At 42.7% G+C, this 24,163-nt stretch overlaps 1 protein-coding gene across 5 annotated transcripts in view; it reads right to left on the reverse strand.

Annotated features, from left to right (window-relative positions):
* The window catches only part of CELSR1 (cadherin EGF LAG seven-pass G-type receptor 1), a 177,289-nt gene that overhangs the window by 98,914 nt on the left and 54,212 nt on the right, over positions 1-24,163 (reverse strand). For all 5 annotated transcript variants that reach the window (XM_074870040.1, XM_074870041.1, XM_074870042.1 and 2 more), the window contains exon 2: positions 7,527-8,165. In XM_074870040.1, the coding sequence (XP_074726141.1) occupies positions 7,527-8,165 (639 nt within the window). The remainder of the gene's footprint in view (positions 1-7,526; positions 8,166-24,163) is intronic.

The following is a 24,163-nucleotide window of genomic DNA, read 5'->3' on the forward strand; positions in this document are numbered from 1 at the left end:
GGTTGAAGATTAGCTGAAGGACATATTCTCCAGATAAAAATCCACCTGCAGAAGTGGTAGACCTCTTCAGTGAGTCCTGTGAATCTAATATAAACTCCAGACTTCCAACATCCATCTCCTCTGACTTGGTGACATGGACAGGAATATAATCAACAGAAACATGACAATATTTAAAAGTTTAATAGACTTCAGCTTTTGACTGTGTTATATAAAGATGTAACTGTACTCTGTTTTTATTGTTTCAGTTATCTTTTGGACTGTCATGCAGTTCTGCTAGCTGGGCCATTGCCTCAGGCCCAACCCAGCATCACTTGGGTCCAGCCATAAGGCTGTGGCGTGCTGGCCCCATCCCTGCACACATTAACAGTGAGCCTTGCCACAAAACCAAGCAAGGACCTGTTTTAACATGCACAATAAATCTCACAGCAGGTGAGTGGGCATGCAGGCTTCTGCTGAGAGTCTGTGTCGGGAAAGAAATGTCTTTCATAGGGATCTCCCCACATTTCCAGACATGGGCAGCCCAGGAATGGCCCAGAGGACCTGCCTCAGCTGCTCTGGACTTGCCAGTGACTGCTTTTATGTGACCTGGAAGAGATGAAGATGCCGTGCCTCAGCTTCCCATCCCTTTGGTGAGGGGGACAGCACCCTCATGCTCAAGGGGGTGTCTCAGAGGCTTCCTATGCTGTGAGTAACTTTTGCAGAGACCACAGCAATCCTTAGATGAAAAGTGTTTTGTACAGGTACAGCTTGTAATTATCTGAAGTCATAGTTCTCTGACAATATATATAGACCCAAAAGCAAGAATTTTGCCAGGTGATACCTCTTAATCTGAGTATCAACAACTAATACTTATTTTCAGAAATTGTTGTGGTTTGACCCCAGCCAGTAACTAAGCCCCACACAGCTCCCCCCCCGCAGTGGGATGGGGAAGGGAATTGGAAGGGTAAAAGTAAGAAAACTCATAGGTTGAGATAACAACAGTTAAATTATATAATAATAATAATAATGAAAAGGAAAATAACAAAAAGAGAGAAATAAAACCCAAGAAAAACAACTGATGCAAATGAAAAACAATCGCTCACCACCAACTGATCAATGCCCAGCCTGTTCCTGCGCAGCAGCCCCCCATCCAGCTTTCCTCCAAGTTTATATACTGATGATGACACCATACAGTATGGAATATCCCTTCAGCCAGTTTGGGTCAGCTGTCCTGGCTGTGTCCCCTCCCAGCTGCTTGTGCACCCCCAGCCTCCCCCGCTGGCAGGGCAGCATGAGAAGCTGAAAAGTCCTTGACTTAGTGTAAGCACTGCTCAGCAACAACTAAAACATCAGTGTGCTATCAACATTATTCTCATCCTAAATCCCAAACACATCACTATATCAGCTACTAGGAAGAAAATTAACTCCATCCCAGCCGAAACTAGGACAGAAATTCATGACACAAAATGGATAGTGCACTAAAAGGAGAGAAAGGAAAGGAAATATCACAGTTGACTGCTGTGCTCTTCAAATGCTGCATGCACTGCCCAATAGCCAATGGAAGACTTATTATCCATGGCTAATTGCAAAGAATAGGTTGTATGGGTTCCTTATACGCTTAGATATTAAGTCAGCTCATGAGACAACATCTGGGGTTCATTGCTTTTTGGCATGGGCAAATGCAATGGTCGTATGGGGAAACATCAAAGCGCTGAGAGTAAGATTTATGAGATGCTGTGTCTCACAGTACATAGTTGAATGGTGAAGATCATAAAAAGAGAAAATGATAGGCTTTTCCAGCTTTTGCACTGGTTGTGCTCTGAAAAATGTTCAGAGGAGTTAAGCTCTGCTTCTGGACCATCCATTGCACTGCTTATGGCATCCTTGCCAGTTGCCCAAGGGCTGTGAGCCTCTGGGGGCTTGGAAGGGGCCGCAGGCTGGGAGGAAACAGAGGTACCCATCTGTACACAACTGCTGCCAACAACAGGGACACAGTTTGCCATGTCTACACCAAGAGATGTCTGCCTATTCAATAAAGGCAGAAGAAGGCTTTCCTCACAAAAATTTAAAGCTGATGAGACAGAGAAAGCTGAAGATTAATGGAAAAGACTGTGCTGGGACATCTGAGCAGAGAACAAAACTAAGGAGTACTAATCGTACTACTAATAGTTTTCTCAGCTGCAGAGAGTGACAGGCCCACAGCAATCAAAGGGAAATTGTGTTGCAGTTATGAAGACTCAGTTTCACTACAAACATTTAAACAACGGCATGGCATAGCACTGCTGAAAAAGATGAAAAATTGCTAGACCTCCAGTGTTATACAGACCTTCACGGGGGTGCAACCACCCTACGTAAGCTTTCTCACAGTACTGCCATACAGAAACTTCAAGGAAAGGCAACCAGGTATTCTCCTCTGAGGCACTGAGAAACAACAGAAGTTATTAATAGGCTGATAGTCAGTGCTCTTCCTTGACTTTTCCTGCATCCAAAATCAGCAGAAAAACTTCACAAAAAGCTGTTAAGACTTTTTGCAAATGGGAAAATAGACACCCTTTAAATTCTGAAAATAGTGCAAATCACCCAGCACCCTAATAACTGCAATTATATTTAAACTCCTGAAATTGAATGTACTAATTTTTACAGTATTAGACCTTGCCTAGGCTGTTTTCATCGCTTTATTATATAAGTGCATCTGGCATCCAGTAGCATAGCTTTGTAGACCTGGACTAAGGGACACTTAAGGCAGCAATGATACAAAACATTTTAGTACCTTCAGTGTGTTGCCTTAACATTGGAATGAGGTATCAGAAAGGTGACCCACAAAGCTGTCCCATACCATGGCCAATGTCCCTACATTTATGGGAGCGTTTGGCAATGACAGAATTTGTTATTTGGTGTTTTGTATTAAAGTCAAACTTGGTCACAGTGTTTGAAAGTGCTCGCAAAGCCCCACAACCCTGTGAGGATAATCTTTTTTCAGCCATGCTGTCACAAAGCCATGCCCTTTCATAAGCTAAACAAGGAGTTAAAGATGCAGTAGGGAACCTGAAGGAACCAAATTAAGTGGTTTTTTGTACAGGATTTGGCTGTTACACACCTGTGGTCCCACTGCTCCAGCAGAGCTGCAGAAGTGTAAGCAAGAGTGGAATTTCAGACCCTCTCGCCCAAGATAAAACATTCATTACGGCTACCCTGGCTGCCAGATTTCTCTACTTGAAAGCTGAAATTCTCACAAATAAATCTCTCTGGCCTGAAAAATGAGAATCTGGTATCAGACCGAGCTGGGAAATTACTATCTGAAGAATGGATATAAGTAAAGATAACGCAGAAGCAAATCTTCACATGTACTTTTACTGCTATATGTTTGCAAGAGCCAAATGCTGCGAACTTACTAAACAAAATGAATAGGGACTTCTGGCACGACGCTGTGAAAACAGCTATAATTACCTTCTCATGACACAAAGTCAGAATTCACAGTGGCCACATTAAATGTCATGATTCCTCATGTCAATATGGTATCACAAAAATAAATTAGGAGGGAAAAAGTATAACACATAAAAGATCTCTAATTGCTGTATTTGATTACTAGAAGATTTACAACCACTTAAGATTTCTCCCCTCTCTGAAGTGAAATCCAAGGAGAGATGCAGAGGATATGAGAAATTCTCTGATGATCTTTTTCCCTATAAATTGCTCCTTGCTAGGGGTTACGTAGCAAAGGAGGCAGAGAGAATGCCGTATGCTAAGGAGAACTGTGGGAACATTAAATCTCTTCCTTATTTCAGGGGTTGGTTTGGTTTTTTGATCCCATTGGAGTGCTTTTGTTCTGTGCCAATTAAAATTTACTTTTTGGGAGCACAACTGTAGGGAACAGTCGCGGTGGCTGCTGAGCAGGACTGCGAGCATTGAACTGCGGCAAGAGCAGTAGGAGGACCCAGTGATGGGAGGAGGCACCCACTCATGGCAGGGCCCAAAAAGGTGGTGACTTACGGCCACAGTGGTATTCTCTATAGGAGGCATCAGGATGGGGCTGGAAGTACAGCTCATTCGGGAATCACTGTGGCAACCATGCCTCCAAACCCGGTGTGGATGACATGATGCATTTGTTGTTCAGGGGTTTGCCCCTGGGGAGTACATACAATTCCAGCTCTGTCCCAAGCCTTCACCTATAGTTCATCTCAGCTGCTTCTGCAGTGCTCAAAGATACATGACATAAAGCTGAAAAAAATTACACAGGCTTTCCGCAGTGTTCAAGTTCATTAAATTTGTTTGCTTAACTTAAATTACATCCTTTAACCCTTTAGCCGTGCACATAGCCCTGCTATCAATGGCACAATTGTTAGTGTGCACATTGTTCACTTCTCTACACTAACCTGTATATAAAGAAAATAAGTTAGACAGGTCGCTATTCTGAAAAAAAATGATTAAAAATATATGTCCTTCTTCACTCACCTCCTTACATCACAGGAAGTGAAGCTAATTCCAAATCACCCCAAACTAGCCAGTAATCAGGTTTCAGAAATATCTTGTAGAAGCTCAGTTTACCTTTGTGACCGTAACAGAAGACTCCTGAAGACAGAGAAACTTTCATCATGTATAAATGACTAACAATTACATCAAAACAAATGGAGGGCTTCAAAGCGGGGTGGAAAAATGGGGGGAAATTCCATCCAATTAAGATAGGACATAATTATCGTCTACAGGAAATAAACGCTGTATTTTTAATAGGTGACCAGTTGGATAGATTCAGTACAGGGTTATGACTGTGTAGTGATTTCTCATCAAGTTGCAGTATATCTCCCCAGAGAGATGACAGATCTTAGTATTTCCTTGTAATTATTTTTCTACGTAGGCTCTTAACTGGGAAATGGAAATATGAGAGGTCCCAGAGCAGACTGCACTTCATTGACTATTACCATTCATATTTCATCTTTTACAAATAATTCAAAGATTCCTAAGTACCTCATACTGGTATGTTACTACACTGAGTTAATATCATAGTAACATTTCAGTAATACCAGAATCTCCTGACTTTCAGCCTTAACAATTCTCTGCTTATTCCGATTTATGATCACTGCATTCCATGAGCCCTTACACACTGCTGTTACTGAAACCAACCTATGCTGTTTAAATACTAAAGAGATATAAAATCTGGATCATTGTAAACAATAATATTTATATACAAGCAGAAAACAGAGTATTATGATTAATAGATATAAACTGAACTTGCAAATGGATATGAATGTATTTAAAGAAAGGACAAAAATCATAGGTAAAGTAACAGTTGTTAAAGGAGATTGGGACAAGATTCAATAATGAATCTTCATAAAATTTTTCTGGTAATAAGATTATTTGTTGATAACATTTTCCACCTCATTCTGTAAAGGGGATGAAAATCGACCAAGTAATGACCACCATATGTGGGCAAGTGTGTCAGGTTTGATGGAAAAAACCATGCAACATGGAGCCTAAAGGCACTAATGTAACCTAAACCAACAACAGAGTAGATACTAAATTTCTATTGCATTCATTCAGCAATAAAACAGAGATGTTCAATAATATTTGTATCAATTTACAGGGTAAGGGATTCCAGAGCTCTCCTGATCACGGTTGGGTGTGTTTTCCCCTGGCCAACCTGACTATGATTATGACATGAACTGTCCTTCCAAAGAATAAAGTATTTCACTGAAGTATGGTTAACTGAAACCTAAAGATAGCAGGGCTGTAAACAATGCTCACTCCTTAACTTCTGGTCACTTTAATATCCTGGCAGAAGGACAGTTAATTTTTAACTTGACAACTATGCACTGAAAATACAGTTACAGATCAAATCTTTCTTTCTGTATGAATAATATGGTGCCTCTCCTCTAAATATGTACAGTGTCTGTTCTGACTACAGTGTTAATTATTAAATACATTCATCAATTATTAATATAAGATTATTCTCTTTCATTTTTAAAGCATATTTAGCCTTTTTTTTTCTGAAGATTTCTAGCAAGAGACCGTCAAAATGTGATGTAGGGAATGCACGTCATTCCAAAACCTTGTGTCTTAACATGGATGAATTAACTTTATTTATATTCATCTTTGTTTAATGAAACTTGCTACTTCTAACCATTCCTATTTACAGTATAATAGTACATAAACATGTTAAATGAAATAAACTGGCCATAAAATCTACTTTGTCATGCCCAGTGCTGCACGTATTTTGCATTAGCTGTATCTAATGGATAAAGGACACTATAATGTATTTCACTGTGGAATTCATTCATGAGAAGCCTGACAGGAAAACCACTCCTCAACAAAGCTCAAATATCCCAACCATCTCACAGCTCTATTCAGGGTTTCACCAGTTATGCAAAAAGTTCGTCTGCATCTCCTTAGGAAGGTCCTGCTGCCCTAAGCCCTGCTCTGATCTCAGGGAACATCTCCTGTGCCCCTTGCTGGGGGAAGCCCAGTTCACTTGCTGCTGCCATGTCCCTGCTCACTGACTCCTGACTCCTTCCACCGTCCCATTTTTAATTACAGCCTCGAGCCAAAAGCCACAGAAAGTGAAGGAAAACCCTTCCACCTAGAGGGCTGGATCCAGCCCAGTACATATACACATCATATAGATTTTTTTTACATGGAGACTTAAATAATTTATGTTTTCAATTTTTTATAACTTCAGTGGTGAGAGGCAGCATTGGGAACAGCCCCCTCTGCTTCACCCCTTGTTTGCAGGGGTCACAGCAGACATTGCTGAGCCGTCAGTGTAAATTACAGCCGGCAGCACGTCAGTGCAGAATGCTTAAATGCGTGTGCAATTTCAAATACATAAATAATCCCACTGACTTTACAGAAGTACCAGAAAACATTCAGCTAATATTCTTTCATAACTTCTCAGGAGTATTTGAGAAGCAGCACTTTGATCTTTATTAGCTGTCAAGCCCATGATGAGGCAAAGTATGTTCCTCAGCAGGCTGCTGGAGACAGGCCTGGAAGCAGCTACATCCTTCTGGGGTTTATCTGGATATTTACAAACGGGAACTGACTTGCAGTATTTCCCTTAAATGTGTACTACTGCAGTTTCTTGGGACCGTGAACCATCCTCATGCTCTGTGCTTGTTGATGACCAAGGGTTGATAACCTTCTACCGAGGCTGCACATCCCCACTATACCCTGGTACGAGGGAACTGCTAAGGGGCCAGGAAGGCGTTAACATTCAAAACCATGAGCCAAGGGATGTGTCTCACCGTCTTCCTTCCAGGCAGAAGAAATATGTTTGCATAAAGCATTTTGAGCAGAAATTCACACAATGCAAATTGCTTCACCAGCTGTTGGACCCCCTGCATGACCTGGAGCAAGGCATGGTTCCTACCACCATGCATACACAGAGATACGGGACTTACCCTAAGTGACATGTGACACTCACAAGCCTTCTCCTGACCAAATGGCAGTGCCAGGAGTTTTTCTCCCTTTGACTAAGAATGTCAGCAATTTCAGCTTGACACAGAGCTGATGGTCTAACATATAAATCATGGGTCAAAGATAAGATAAACACATACCAGTGTAGTCTTCGTAGCATTCACAAGTGTAGCCCCCTTCTCGGCTCCGACACTGCCCGTTGCTCCCGCAAGGGTTGGAGTAGCAGAGGTCAATCTCTGTCTCACAGTAGTCACCTGTGAAGCCTGGGGGGCATCGGCACCGCAGCCCATTGATGGGGTGGATGGGGCGGAACAGGACGGTGTTGGAGCTGATGAATGGGGCCGAGCTGTCAAACTTCAGGACAGAGACACACTTCATGTAGTTCTCACAGGGCTCGCGCAAGCAGATGTTGTCATCGAAGGGCAGCACCCTCTGCGTGGAAATCATGGTCAGCAGGGTCCTGTTGAGGTAGATCTGCTCCTGCAGGTCCTCAGAGGGGAAGAACTTGTTTCGAATGCCACCAGGGAGCAAAGCTGAGAAAGTCACATTCAGGATATTGGAGCTGACATCTGTGTCATTTTGGATGTTGAAAACGAAGATGTCATCCTTGGCGGTGGAGAGCACTGTTGCCACCCCCTCCACAAACAGGGACAGGAGGGGAGAAAGGAACCTCTCCTGGGACATGTTCTCCAGCCGCACCGTGATGCTGTTGGTGAGCATGTCATCTGTAATGATGGTAACACGCAGGGTGCAGACTGCCGTGACACTGTGGACACCATCTGAAGGAAGAGAGAAAGAGTGATGTCAGAGAGCAGGCTTCAACCTACAGACAGGGAGGCTCCCGCAGTCTCCTGGAAATAAAATGGACCTGCAAGGCATTTCAGGGCACTGGGACAGAAGAGGGAAACTTTCTGCAGTGATTACCAATGCCTTTACTCAGAAAAACAAAACAAAATCTCTTAAGGATTGCAACTCAAGAGACATCTCAAAGAACCCAGAACACCTGGAGAACATCCCAGGCAAACAACTGGCAAGGACTAGTGAGCAAACAGACAGCCTGAGAGCCCCAGGATGGCCAAGGGGAAGGGGCCTCTCATGATAGCGACTGAATAGATCTTCATACAAGTCACAGCTACTCTACAATGGGTGCTGGGAAGCTGCCGCTTTTCACAGCACAACACCAAAATTATCTTCTCCAGGCATGGCCTCAGGCTTAAGAAGCCAGAATGACGCACAGACAGAGAACTGTGACCAGAGCTTTTAGATAAAAGTCACCTAAGGAAACAAGTCTTCACATTTGAACATTTGAACTTCTACATTCCTCACACCTAATTTCTTCAAAATACTTTATGAAAATTAGAAAAAAAAATCAACTAAAATACAGCTGTAGTAAAAAGCAGACATTTAAAAACTCTTTCATTTTATCCTTCCTTTAAAGCATTTCTGATTTTGCTGTGGATGTTCTGCAATAAAACCTGTAAATATATGAATATAGCACTAATACCTGACACTGGACCGAGAGATGACACTGTAAAAACTCAGTACATCCTGAAGGTTACAGTAGTGCTGTGAATGTAGAAACTCTAGAGCATTCTATCATTATGAAACATGATTATAATACAGTGAGCACTATAATTAATACAAATTCAATGCAAGCATGGAATGGGAAGTTGCGTCATCACTGAAACAAAACCACTTACTTTAATTCTGCCTCCTTGCTAACATTAAGGATTCATTAAAATACAGATTGCATTACAGAAAATATGGTTAGTATTACAGCAGCATGTAGAAATTCCAGGGGAGAACAAGACCGGCTTCTGATAGGAAATGTTCCTTCTCAAAGATCTCATAAACAACTGGAAATGGGGGTGAGTTCATCTCATGACAGAGATGAACTGGTTTGAGTGGCCAGTATCAGGCCCACAGCAGAGTTAAGAACTGAATCCAGTTCCCCTAGGTCCCAGATCACTGCTGTAGTCTTGGCCTGAAGTATCCCAGAAATAACAGTTTCACAAGTAACCTGCTATTACATTTATTTCAATTAAACCATAAGGTACATGCAGAAATGGGTTTTTAATCACATCGATGTAAAGTCGCAGCAGAAACTGCATTTGAATCAATCTAAACCCAGTGTGAGGTCAAAATGCTAATAGCTCAGATTGCCAAAGGTCATTTTCCTAGTCTGTTATCTCAAAGCGTAAGTTTATGACCCATTATGGTGTCTTATAAAAGGTCTTTCAAGAACAGAAAAATTAGAAAGGCTCCTTTCCTATTCACTGGCACTGCTACACCTAAAGTGCTGCTTTGTTTTAAAAAGGAATGTATCATTGGAAGATTTTTCCTCCAGTAATATAGTAGCAATATAGTAAATTATGGCAGCATAATTAACCAAATGGTTTTTGGCTCCCTCCTCCTGATCAGGCTATCTGTAAAAGCTCAGTTGTTGACTTTTTTCCACACTGAAGCTGCTTCTAGGCAAACAGAAAAATCTTTTCTCCTGTGTGCTACTTTACTACTGCCTAGCTAAAACCAAACAGTCAGAAGAGGTCATTACTCGGGGTGATCTGTTTGATGTGCCACGCACAGAAGCTCACGTGCCAGCTTTTACTTTCTCGCAAGTTTGCAGAAATCTTTATCTGCTCTTCCTCAGACTCACTCTAGAAACATGTAATTTCAGCCTCCATCAAGACCCAAAGCAACCTTTAAAAATGATCAGTAGCCAAAATCGTCATTGCAACCTGCTTGTCCTGCATGGTCTGTGGATTTCTGGACAACAGATAATAGAGGATCCACCGTATTTTCATAAATGACATCCTCAGACTAGTTTATCCACTTCTGTCAACTGCACAGCTCATTCCCCTGAAAGGCCAGAAGCAGAACAAACTATTAACTTTTTTTTTTTTTTTAAAGCAATTGACATTTGCTTGCCTGTCCCATAGGGTGCCTGAACTATTTTGCTATTTGTTGCACAATACGCTACAGAAGTTCTCTCATACCAGCAAGAATGCTGGACAATGGGTCCTTTTCTTAAGAAAACACTATGATCTATAGCCCATGGTATGTATAGCAAGAAGACAAAATACGATCCACTGTCTGACAACGCACTAGAGTCTACAAACTGTCATAATCAATATCAACTGTCACAATATGCAAGAGCTTCCCAGCATTCACAACAGCTATTCTGACACAGTTAATAAATCATGGAAAAAGCCCGGTGTCAGATACCACACAGCCTCCTTGTTCCGCAGGCAGCACAAAAGAAAACCGGGCACAGACGTAGAGCTGCTAAATGAAGTTGTGCTTTAAAAGCCAATTCAGCTTTTTGCAGCCCTGTTGCAGAGCATTAAAATATAAAGACAGTAAAAAGGAGCTGAGCATGTACTATAGGCAACAGAAGAGCAGCATGGCTATGCAGCCAGCTGCACAAGCACTTCTTTCATATCACCAGCAAATCTGAGAGCAGCATCATGGGATCTGATCATCCATTCATTCAGAAATTCTTGGAAAGTTGAAACAATCTGTGGTTTTATGGGACCAAATTAGTATCTATTCTACTTTAAACAGACAATATTCGCTTTGAGGGCTTGAACAAGTGCAATAAAGAAAGTGGAAATTTTGTCCTCATCTTTACTGGGAATTGAATTAAGCCCTAAATACACAATAATACATGTGTTTTGAGATTCACAAGTGAAATACTCCATGAAAGTTTTAAATGTTTACTGCCAAAAATGTCAGAAAAATAATATTAGGAAGTACTGTTTTATGGAGTGGTAATACTTTATGGCCTTTCACTGTCTGACATGCCTACCATATGCAGCTATCTGATATACATGCACAACCAATCTGTTACTCTGTTAAGAAGGCTCTAACATTCTGATTTTTCAAAGGTCTTATAATACAGCTATAAAAAGTCCCTATCATGTTTTGGCAGATGCAAGATGGCTTCAGTCAGGGGTGTGAAACACCCTTCAAGTGATGCTACACAGGAGAAACTCTGGCTACACTTTACTCTTTGGAGCAGACCTTCACACAGATGAATACATACACATATGCAAGGCTTAGCTGTCATGGGTTCTCACAGCCATCATCTGCTTGGCTTCAGCAAACTGGCTGGATGCAGGAGTCTTCCTGAAGGAGCTCTAAAAACACAGGCCGTGCTGGCAGATGGGATGTGTAGGTATCCTGCTAAGAGTAGTTTGAGTGGATGGCATGGATCTTATCAGCCCAAGCCACTGCCACCCAGATAGCCTGAGAAAAGGGAAACGCAGGACGGAACAAGGAGGAAGACAGGATCCAACTCGTCTTTTTGTGGGCTTGGCTCCTAAAACCCTTGTACCGATGGCTTTTGTCACTCTGTCCTCAAGTTTCTCTTCTGTAAAGTGGGGACAATGGCACTTCCATGTACACTGTGAAGTAGGTGATGAAATGTTGAGATAGTGGGATAATGAAGGCAACATAAATATCCTAAACAAATCATAAAAGGTTATTTCAAAAGCTGTTGCAGCCGAGTTTATCAAAAACAAAGTGGAAAGATTAAAATAAAAGACTCCTAGGGTCTCCCACATCAGTGAATGGACAAAGAGGATTCTGGATGGCTGGGTGCCTGCACAGGAGAAGAGGTGTTCATTAACAAATGCAGTCCCTGCACACTGAATTTATATTCTGGCAATATTATTTTAGGTATACTTTTCCAGAAGGTGAAAATCAAAGCAGACTGTTGTCTTTTGTGTCACTGTCATTACTGAATAGGCTCCTTAAAACCAGAACTACTCATCCTCATCCTCCATCAAACTAATGAAAAGATTCAATAGCAACCACACACCCTGATGCATTACAAAGAAGAAAGAAGACAGTAAGGCTGACAAAAGCTTGAACCTCTCCAAAATACACGAATAACTAAGAATTGATTAAATAGTCATTGTTTCATGATTACCTTTACTTTACGACAAACCTAATCAAATCTGAGACTTTAATCTCAGCTTTCTATCTTCTGGCAGTCCATAAACCAAAGAATTTTATTATCTAGAAATGTAAACACAGCAAAGTTTAACTGAAATGCATATTTGGCAATGGCAGCACCTGGCCAGAAAGGTTCTTTTGTTTGTTGAGTTGGCAGAAGTAAAATAATTAATACATTTTTTGGCTTATTACATACAAAGGTCTTAGGGCTAATTATGAAAGCTGTGTATTTTATATGAATACTTTACCATCAGAGTTTTCTTTCATTGATATCCCAACCCAAATCTATTCTAATTCTGCTTTATAACGCATCTGGAAATAACAAATGTCAGAGTTTACAACAGCCACACAAACTCCTTGGCTAGCAAAATGTAGAATAAGGACACTTTATAGGTTCAGATAACCTCTTGCTCTTCCCAGCTCATAAGAAGCAGGTATGCCCACGGGTAGCAGCCATTGCTTGGTAACATACATTGGAATGATCAAACCTCCATCTCCCATTGCATCCAGCCATGTCTTTACATATGAAAGGTAACACACACCTAGTCCAGCACTAAGCCTTGAATTACTGATGAGGATGTCATACTTTTAGTGTCCTCCCCACTGCTTGGGCGGCAGTAGCACATAAGTAGCACCACCTTGCAGAAACGGAGACTGCAGGCAATACCTCGCTGTCCGAGCAGAGTTGGAACGCAAACTACGCTTCCCACTGAGCAAACAGAAGTAAAAAAACAGCAGATGTCCATAAAAGTGAGATGCATAGTCCTGCGCTAAGCTTCAGTTTGCCTCAGAAAGTCTGCAAGTCTTGCAGGGTTGAGTCCCTTCCTTGTATTGTGCTTCCATCACTATGGAAACAGATTTAAAATGCATAAAATATCAGTGTGTTAACACCGCCCCTTTCAATGCACTGCTTTAGGCACTACAAAGCTTCACTTCTATGAGTAGAAATAAGAAGTCTATGAGCATCCATAAGACAAACTCCTTAAAATATTTTCTACATTATAGAAAAGTTCAGGAGGTTATAGCCCAGAGAAAATATCCTGAAAGAAAGTAAACTGCATAGAAAATGGCAGGTGGGAACCTAGGATGCTTTGCTGAAACAGCAGAAAACATGACCAGAAAGGAAAATGAAAATAGGCATAATTGTGAATTTACAGAGACCCTACCTCAGGGTCTCCCTAGTTATTAAGCAGTCTCACTGGAGGGCTGTTTCAGGACAGAAACTGTGTATGTGACCCCAGTCTGAGCATGCCTTCAGGGTACCTTGGCAAAGGACACGGGGGCTGGTGTCGGCCTTAGTTTTGCAAAAGGCCAGAGAGATGGGCAGTGGCAAATGTCCCCTGTGCATCCCTAAGTAGTCCCTCTTTTGTGGTAGGAACAGATGAAAGTACAAATGTCTCTTTTGCTAGACAAAAGTGATATTAAATGGTGCAATAACAGAAAAGTAACATCTATGAGAAATACACTCCATCACTTCCCTTTGGAAAAACATTAACGTATTGTGAATAACATCATTTCTTAGACAGGCACTAATGGATTCTGTCAAAGCCTCCCTTTCCTTGGGACTGGAAATGCCACTGACGAGAATTCCTTCTTTATATCAAGTTGGATGAAACGACATGAAAATGATGCCCCTCAGCCACATGAAGTTTATGTTACTGCTTTTGTCCCTTCATTTCAGGCTGCCAGTCTCAGCTCCATGCTGACTGCCAACCCAAGTTGTGGGCTTTGGAAAGGATATATAAAAATATTTATCTATTACTCAGGCAGTGCCAAAGGTTCACGCTGGAACCACTGCTCTAAAACATCGAAGCCCAGGTCTGCTCCAAAGCCCACTATGTCAACAGGAAGATTCCCATTGACTTCCATGGGCTTCACTCCCAGCCAAAATTGGGCCTAGAGCCTAATTCCCTGAGTCCTTGCCAGTGCACTCACACAGAGCTTCACTCCTGACCTGGCAACCCTAAACAAAAGCAGCAGTCTGCCCAGGAAAAGGCTCAGGGTTGAAAACCAGGATGGTGGGAGCAGAAAGCAAAAGATGAGGGATGAGCAGGCCAAGCATGCGGCCGCTAGAAACATGGACTGCACATCATGAGTTGCAAAGGCTGTAAGGGTTTTCCTAAAATCAGGTGTCTGAATCTGCACCTTGACATCTCTAAATTTCCAGGAAGGCTGGGCAGCTGCAGCCCCCCTCTGCAGATACTCTGTTTTGAAAACAGTGTCCAGTGTTGCCCATCATCCTCTGAAGAGAGCATTCAGAAGGGTCACAGGAAGAGGGAGAGAAAGACATGTTACCTGGTGTTATGGGGGGATTTTAGATCATAGGGTGAGGTAAAAGAGAAGGCAGCTGGGCCTCATGGTGCATGCAAGCATACTGGCAATAGGGGTTCAGTCCTGAGTAACACATATCTTTGGGGCAAAAAGAAGGTATGTGGGATTAACTAGTCCAAGGCTGGAAGATTGCCAGAGGACAGGCAATGATCCACACTGACACAGAGTGAGTGTCTATGTATGACTGCACCAGTGACCAGCTCTCCCTACATCAGCATTAACCACACTGCCTCCAGCACCGTCCCACTGCCACTGTGGCAGCTCAGAGCAGCCGAGGGGTCTGCCCTGGCCCACCCAGGACAGGGGGTACATACCTGGGTTGTGGCTGTGTCAGCTTGTGCCCTGCCTCTGCACTGCCCCATGGCAATGTTAGCCACATCCGCACCTGTGAAACGATGTAGGGGTCGGTGCAAGCAAAGGATCCCAACAAGTCTGTCCAGACACTTCCAGGCAAAACCACCTCTAATGCTCAGAGGCTGCAGATACTTTTAAAAACGCTTCAAGTCAAACTTTCATGTACTTCTTTTTGAAAGATGAGTCATCTCTTTATCCTGACAGAGACGGATATCTGGAACACCTGGGGAGGGTGGGCAGTGGGACTTGGGACTTGCAACTCATGGCAGCTCTCACTCCACGGTCCCCTTAGCAGCAGACAGTGCAGTACCAGCTAAATCAGACAGCTAAAAAAACCCCAAGCTGTGGGAGGAAAAACTGTCCGTAAAGCAACTGCAAATTCCCAACATGTGCAAGAGAAAAAAACAAGTTAATTTTTATTTAATTTATTAATTAATTTATTAATTTAATTCATTATTTTTAATGTGGCCTGTGCTGTTCAGGATTATTTACTTTGTACACAATACTGAAAAGAAAAAAAACATATTTCGGTTTGCAGCTTGAATAGGGGATTAAGAATGAATTGATACCAACTGGATTGCTCAACATTGTACAAGATTGTCATTAGCTTTTCTGAAACCACCGCATGCAAGCTGAGAATTCTGAAATGTTAATTAGGTTGAAAACACTAGTCTGGGGGAATATTTCTGGAAGGTGGGAAGTAAGGCAAGTTGGATCTGCTGGCAGGAATAAGCACGCTTCAATTCTGACTGCAGCGAGGCTGAAAATACACCTAACTTCCCTGAACGCCCTCCTGCAGCATCACTTCTTGCTCTTCAGGTACCTGGTGAACGTGGGTTATAACTGCTGTGGGGGACAAGATGCAGGCAGAGGAAGCTGGCAGGGATGCAGCAGTGACAAGGCAGACAAGGAAACAAGTCCCTGTCCTGAGCAGAAAGCACAAGTAGAAAGGATGAGGGATGTATGATATGTGGGAAGATAATGTGAGCACGCTAATAACCAGCTCCTTCCAGACCATATTACTGACAAGGAGATTTTTGTGCTAGTTAAAATGCAAAACGATTTTCCTTCCTGGGCTCTGCACATCTCCCTGTACCTCAGCTGGTTTTCCTTGTTAGCAAGGACTGGCAAGACTCCTCTGCCTGGCCATGCTGGGCAGCGGGGCTGAGCATGCCCCAGTGTCGCGGCTCTGGCCAGGTCCCTGCATGTCGTCACTGGCAGCGCTCCCCTGCCCAGCTCCTGCCTGGGCAGGCCTTTGCACAGCCCAGGAGCCCACCCCGCTGCTGCTCCACGGCCAGCACACGAGCTGCAACATAGCTTTTAAACTCCAGCTGAAGAGGTGGGTTTCCATTTCATGCTAATGTCCACGGAAACTGTGCATCTTATGGCACTCATCGGACCTGTTCAGATGAAAAAGCCCACTCCAGATCGCTACACCAGATGGATTTACAGGCTGACTTGCTGGGGGCTCCACTATCTCCCATAAAGCTTGATCTCGTTTTATATATAATCAAAACTATTGCCTAATTACTGCAATAATTTTTAAGCCTCTCTGAACTTTAAAGGGAGAGTGTTTTAATATCATTAACATTTTCACTCTAATTAAATGCATAGCTGAATGTCCATAGTTGAAAGATGGTTTCCCAGCAGGCTTGCATTGCCTGAAGCCACATCTCGCAGTGCACCTCAGCAGTGGCCACAGTGGCTTAGACAGGGCACTGCTGGGCAGGGGGAGATGCTGCCGAGCATCAGGGTGCATGAAGCCCAGACATGGGAGCCCAGGCATCCGCTCACACCACAGCCAAAGAGCTATTCATGGGCATCACTACCTTCCCAGCTGTAACCAGCTGAATACAGGAGTTGAAATAGGTTTCTTAAAGATCCATGAAAGCACCAAACTAAACTGCAGTCATGGGTGCTCCAGCATTAATCTCCATTCAGGGCATGGTCTTCAAGTAAATGATGCATTTTGTACAGAGTAAGATAACAGCAGCATGTTTACCCTGAGATACACTTTTATGTCACTAACCCCACTTCAAAAGAGAGAGCCCCTGCTTGGGGTGCCTGGCTGTGCTGCTGGGGGAGCAACCGATGGGTCGCCACAAAAGCCTCCATTCTCCTTGTAGCTACACATCCCCTGCAAACATTTTTACTCACTCAGTATGACTAAAGCAAGAACTTCCTCAGGCAAGCCACGGCTCCACTCAAATCTCTCGCTTTGCAGTTTCAAAGCAGGAGTGGATGAAAACTATTTTAGGGACAGCAAGGGGCGGTGGGAAGAGTTGGACTGGGAGCCTGGAAGCTTCAAAACTGGGAGAAGCAATAAGGAAATAGCTTCTCTGCTTCAGTGTTTGCACCCATACTGCGTATTAGTAACCTCAAAGGGATCCTTTCAAAACAGTATCAGCAAAATGAAATCCACCAGGTTTATTTTTCTAAATGTCTCTATATTCCCATGTTCCTTTTGCCTGGAGATACGCTCTGCTCCTTGCTGCAGCCCACAGTGAAACCACGGGGACGTTTCCTGCTGGACGGAGTTCAGGTTTGCTATCTTGACTGGAAAACAAAGGAGGGAACAATGAAAAAAGATGATGCTCACATTTTTCTGATGTCATTTCTGTTCATAGACAAGCTTTCAAAACAGTTACGTATCAGCTGAAAGAGTTATTGATATACTGGGCAATGAAGAAACTTGCCCAGCCCCCTGAAACTGAAAAACCACCAGAAAAAATCAGCTGTGCTAGCTCAACAGGTTGCTGCCTGTGCTCATGCTCTGCTGAAGCACAGCCTGGGAAACTAGGAGGGTTCTCAGGCATACATGTATTTTTTTTTGAGTTTTCTGTAGTTTCAGTCACATAAGACCATTTGCAAATTAATACAAGGGAAAAACAGAGGCCTATCCATCCAGGGAAGGACAAGCAGTAATGGCTACGTGTCAGCTTCCGCACGCACTGGGCACAGGGGGTTGGTTCAGCTACTCCTGCCCCAGGAGATTTGAACATGCTCAAACATGAGGGACCCACACAAGCAGGGTAACACTCTCATGCTGCTTCAGTTCACATCAAATTTATTGATGGGAGCAATGACTGGGGCATAGATGTCCCACCTGTAAGACTCATGCCCTAAAAGAAAGGTTTCAGAGCCTTTATAACTCTCTTTTCTCTCTTTCTCTCTCAAGTTCAATTAATGTCTAAGAGTTTTTAATGAGAAGTAGATCAAAATCAAGAGAAGCGATGGGAAGCATCAAGGTCCATCCACTGGGATCTGACACAAAATACAGCCATCTCCCACAGTCTGAAGAATTTAGACTTTCAATTAGCTTGACTTCACTAGAAATGCCCAGAATGAAAATATTTTCTTCAACAATTCCCACATTTTTGGTTTCAAAGGGAATAGGTTTTCTTTCTTCTTACTAGATTTTCAATTGACCAGTTTTGCTCTTCTTGCCTGTTAATTGAGGTCTGCTGAGTTAAGCAGAATAAGAAGGAAATAAGAAACTTGAAGAAATAAATTTAAGCAAATAAGAAACTGAAATAAAAGATATTTGCTTGCATCATGAGATTGAAATAAATAAATAAGAAGAAAAAAATAAAATAAAGAGGCAAAAACACCCTTACCAAATTTTGTCATTTTGGGAAAGACTCACGAGGCACTGGCAATATTTATAGAAAAAATGTCCAGATTCCTTGTTGATAGGCAACCCACACAATCTTTTAAAAACACAATGCAAAAGCAAAAAAAAACATTTGATAGTTAACCGTCTATGTGTCACTGGCCACTAGCAATGAGATCATTGTGATTTTGGCCGCATGGTCAACTGAGAAGATTATTCTTGGATCCCTGCCGTTAGAACTAGTATGCTGGACACTGATCAAAAAGGACAAAGCACTTGTTTCCTGTTTCTACAGCCCTGAACCTGCAGTGGGTATTTTTCTCTCTAAAACTTTCCCAAAGAGAAAAGCAGCCCCACAGACAGAATTAGGAGAATGCAAGAGCTTGACTCCTATTGCTGTACGTCATGTTGGGAAGCCGATGCAGAGAAAGGGCAGGTTAAGTTATGACAGATTAAAATGGGTAACATCAGTGACTTGGAGCCACTGGTGAAATGCAGAAACTACACTGATCTTCAGAAATGATACTGTAATCTCAAATGCCTATCTAATGATTTCTATTCAGCTGAGCTGTAGAATGAAGTCATAACTACATGATTCACTTCTTTAAGAACCAGGTAAGATTTTCTGCCAGACACTTTGTGAGACACAGATCTTGAGTGAAACAAGTATTTTGCATTCTAGGACTAATATAAGGCTACCCAACAATTTCCATAAGCAAAAGATTCTCTTTAAAGGAATTTACTATACTGGATAACAGAGGAAAACACTCCTGCTCTTGGTACATCCTTGATCTTACCACAGCATTAGCAGGGCATAACCAGGAGTGTGCCAGGCTAGACTCTGCCCAGCAGTCTCATGCTTCTGGCCAAGGGCAGGGTGACTGTGTCTTTCTCTTCTGGGTGATGGTTCTTTCCTTCCTACTCTGCCAAGGCTTCAGACAATCCAGACAAGTGGTATTTGGTGAGGTCAGGGTATCCAAGAGCAAGCAGAGGCTCACTGCAGGAGAGTGCCAACACCCAGCAGGCATGTGCCCACCACTGAGCAGGGCAGGATGACTCCCTGTGCCACCTTCATCATATGCAGCACAAAGTTTTACCGGTGCAGTGACAATTTATCCACCATTTCCAGGCATCCCATTGAAACTATTGCCCCTACCAGATGCTGAATATCCTGACATCCAGTAGCAAAGCCCTCGCTTTCAACCTAAGCAAAATTTCCAGGTTGAAGAGGACACATCCAGTGAAAGCTGGACATACAGTGACCTTAATGGCACCTCTTTTTCATTGTTTTAGTTGTATTTTATGGAAAAATATAAAATACTGAGCCTATGCAAAATATCTTCAAAAACTGTCACCATTAATGTTGAGCCTTAAAATGTAAATCATACAGGGAAAGCATGAAAATCCTCATTCTAGGAACACTTACCCATATAGTCCCACTGATATCAGCAGAGTCTGAGCATTATGGGACTGTTGGACATGAAGCCTTCAGCCCGAGCTCCCAGCCTGTACTTTGGTATGACTCCAAGACACTGCAGCCTCCCAAGAAACCACTGAGTCAGAAGGGCGAGATTTCACCAAGCATTAGTACAGGTCCTATCACCTTCCCATAAAACATACCAAACCCCTGTGTCAGCCACTTGTATACATGTAATATGGGATAAATATTATCCATGAATCAGTATAAATACTGATTTTATTTTTAAAAAATCCTTTTTAAAATTCTGTACTACATGTTGTGAAAAGCAGCTGTCTGTAAATCAGGATTTTCTCTGCAAAGAGCTTATCTGAATTCCTGCAGGATGCTTCATACCATGGAGTCATTTCCCAAGAGCTCAGATAATTGCTGAAGTTTAATTAGTAGAAAGGATTTGCTGTTTCAGTGTGTACAGAACATTTTTTCCACCTGAGCTCTGAGGTCATCTGCATGGACACGACATCAGCCCTTGAGTACAGCCACTTGTTCTCTCTCTCCACTGATAAAATTAGGCTTACATCATAGCCTCAATAGAGTGATTATCGTTCTCAGAAGAAAAGTATATTTTAGGTATTTTCTTAAAGTTTCCTCAGTTTTCAAAAACCTCTCTAGCCCTGTTTAGATTTAGGCTGATATTTCTGTACTTGGCCAGTGCTCAGCATCTTCATGAAAGAGCTTCCTAAAGACTGACAGGGCACCCAGTCACTGCACTGGGTTAATAACCCCTGCAAACATGCCACATTAGGAGACTCACTCCTTCTCTCCACAGGGCATATCAGAAACCCCTCACTGCCTCCCAGCCTGCAAGAAACCTGCTGATATCTGAGGTGGGTTTCTCAGATAGCCAGATCCTATCCATGGTGGTACGCAGCTGCAGGACCTCACAATGCTGGCTGCCTGAAGCATTAATTCCCTTCAATGTCTCACAGGTGGACTCCTAGGAAAGGGAAGCAGAGATTCAGTATTTGTATGGAAAGAAGTATTTCTCTCCGGATATGACAGCTGGTGACGGGAAGAAAGGTAAAGCAGCTACAACCCAGATCAGGAGAGGTTTATAGGGCTGCCGAGGTGCCTGAGCAGCACAGGCAGCAGCAGCTCAGCATGGGCTAACATTAGTGGAAACGACAGCCAAAATTCCTGTAAATGTGTGCTGGGAGGGGAGAGGGCTTCGGCATGCTTCAGGTCAGAGGCAGCACAGGCAGCAGGGCTGGGGGCAGGGCGGTGGTCAGCGGTGATACCTGGCTGTCACCTAATCCAGCTCCACGATTTGTCACGCAGATGTCATTCCTTGTGTCAGATAAACACAGAGCAAGATGCACACAGATGTATCACGACAGCTGGATGCAGCATCTGCAGAAAGTGTCTAGTGGAGAAAAAACATTTCTACACGAAATCTTCTAATATTGTGTCACTGAAACTGATATAAATTAACAGAAACATATCCATTCCAGTAAGCCTTTCACTGGGAATGATTTAGATAATGTCTACCATCCCATATATATTTTTTTTATGACTCAAAATCCTGTACTGATAAGGATGATGGTATAGAGTCCCTGCTCTTGACCTCCAGCTCAGGCTCTCCCCGTTACAGCTGACTCTAACTCCCCTGGCCGCTAACAAGAGGTGGATGCCACTCTTCCTCAATGCCCCCAGAAGAGCAGAGAATTACCCCAGCGAAGCTGTCTTTCACTCCTTTTTTTTTTTTTTTTTTTTAATCTTTCTGCCTTCCCAGCCAAAACAAACTGCTGCATTTGTAGCTACAAGGAGGCGGAGGTGGAACAGGACAGCTCACATGGGTGAGCTACGCTGAGCAGCGAAGCAGAAGCGAACTCCAACAATGCACTTCATGTGTAGGGGGGAACTGTTCACAAGCATGAAGACTGTGGGCTGGGGTGTGTTTAGGCAGACTCGAGCCTTCATGACCTCTAACTTACTCTAATTTCATTACAGTAAAATTTAAAAGTGCTTCCCCAGTTGCCAAACATATCTTCCACTTCAGTTTCATTAAAAAAAAACCCTTTGAATTAAGGATGGATGCATAATTAAAAGTAGAAAAAAGCAGTAAAATTTCAGGATGGATGTATGTATAGGATGGATGTATAATTAAAAGTTAAAAAAAGCAGTAAAATTTAAAAAAACATTCAAGCTCAAAATAACATATTCCAGCCCTGAAAAAATTACCAATTTGTCTTTGCCTCTTTTTCAGAGACTTGTTTGGCAAAAATGACATTTCACAGTCTCATCTTACAGAAATCCAGCTCCACGTTCTCGCTCCAGGACTGGTGCCGGCTCCATGTTTAATAGCTAAATCCTTTCACATTTGTCTTTGAATGGGGCTCTTGTGAACAGGAAACTGTGCTGTGACACCAGGCTCCCATGCTCTTTAAAACAGGTCCAGCTCTGTAAAATGACCTCTCTCAACTGGCTTTCTCAGTTGGCTCAAGACATCTCCTACATGTTGTTTCTACAGTGGTAACCCGAGGCTTCAGAAAATGCTGTAACAGGTGGTTAAAGTTAAGTCAGCACCCAAAAAGAGGAAACATTTTAATATTACCTACCTAATACACTTTTTTTTTCCTTACATCCACAGTCTTAACCAGAATTTGGGTTTTTTTCATACATGTCCATGACTCATACCCAGACACTATTCAAAGCTAATAGATAGGATATTGCAATTTGTTAATATACACCATCATTTAACATCTGCTGCATTTTACTGAGTCATCTGGGAAGTGCAGGATGCTTTGGAGACTATGGCTCCTTAGGTCTCTGAGTGCATATTGTACCTCCCTTTCACAACTGTTTTAACTTGCCAATCAAGTAATGATGTTTCTGTAATTACTTTAAAAGTACTGATCTCACTGGGTGCATGCTGTGCACTGCTGTGTAAGTGGTGGGATTATACCATCCTAGAAAATACCAAACAGTAATCCCAAATCACCAGCAGAAGCTGAGTAATGTGGTAACAAATAATGTGGCAACAATGAGGTCGTACGAGCATGAAATACAGAATAATTCTCCATTACCTCTTATCACTGTAAAATAAATAGGGTGCTTCCCTCTCTCCTCTCTGAGTAGAGCAATGCATTCAGTGGCATGGAACTCACAAGCAGTCTCTACTCAAAGGAGCAAAGCAACCACTCTGCTCTGCAATGTCTTTGGTGTAGTGGAGTTACTCTAGATTTGCACACAGGTACCAGAAGACAGAATCTGGCCAAATCACTTTAAAAAGACTGAATTGCTTGAGACCTGAAAACCTACCTCTTAATACGCTGTTGCTCTAATTTCTCTTCTTAAAGCATCTGCACCAGTAATCAGAGGTGATCACTGAGCTCCATCCCGCACCTTTAATTAAAGCTGTTTCTGAAAGCCCTGTCTAGAGAGGCTAATCCCTCTCTCAGCTGCTAGGTTTGCAAAGCAGGCAAGGAGGTAGATGCATGTTTTAGGAAGTGAACAGGGCCCAGTTTGGCATCCCAAACTGTCACAAAACATCTACTAATACTGAAGCCAACTGCTTCAAATGCAAATTGTCGACAGTCAGTAAAGAACTGGGGCAGAGAAGCACAAGCAGGGGAAAACCATGAATGCAGACATGAAAATTAATCATTCAAGGGTAACTACATATTATTTTTTGTTCAGTACTATCAGTGTGGGCTCGGGTCCTGTCAGCCCTTGTGTGGAGCAGATGCTTGGGTTGAAGCAGATGCAGAGAGACCTGCAGAGCTTGCAAAGAAGAAAACTGGGAACTGTAGAAAGTCTTCCCTACAAGAGCTCAAAGGAGACAGGAAAGAAAGGAGACAGTCACACCAACAAAAGAAAATTCAGTCCTCAAAGCAGTAGTGTAGTGACTCATAGGACCCTCATGAGCTGGGGAACTGTCAGAGAGCTCACATTTCACCATAGGCATGGCGCATTGAGATTTCTGCGCTGTTATGATCACTCCGCTGCCTCTACTCGTGATGCATTGCCACTTACCTCTGCTCTGACAACATGGTGGGGCTCCATTTCCCAGTATAGGATCTCCCCTATGTTTCATCTTGTCT

The sequence above is a fragment of the Strix uralensis genome, chromosome 5 (genome assembly GCF_047716275.1).
Source record: "Strix uralensis isolate ZFMK-TIS-50842 chromosome 5, bStrUra1, whole genome shotgun sequence".
Lineage (NCBI taxonomy): Eukaryota > Metazoa > Chordata > Aves > Strigiformes > Strigidae > Strix > Strix uralensis.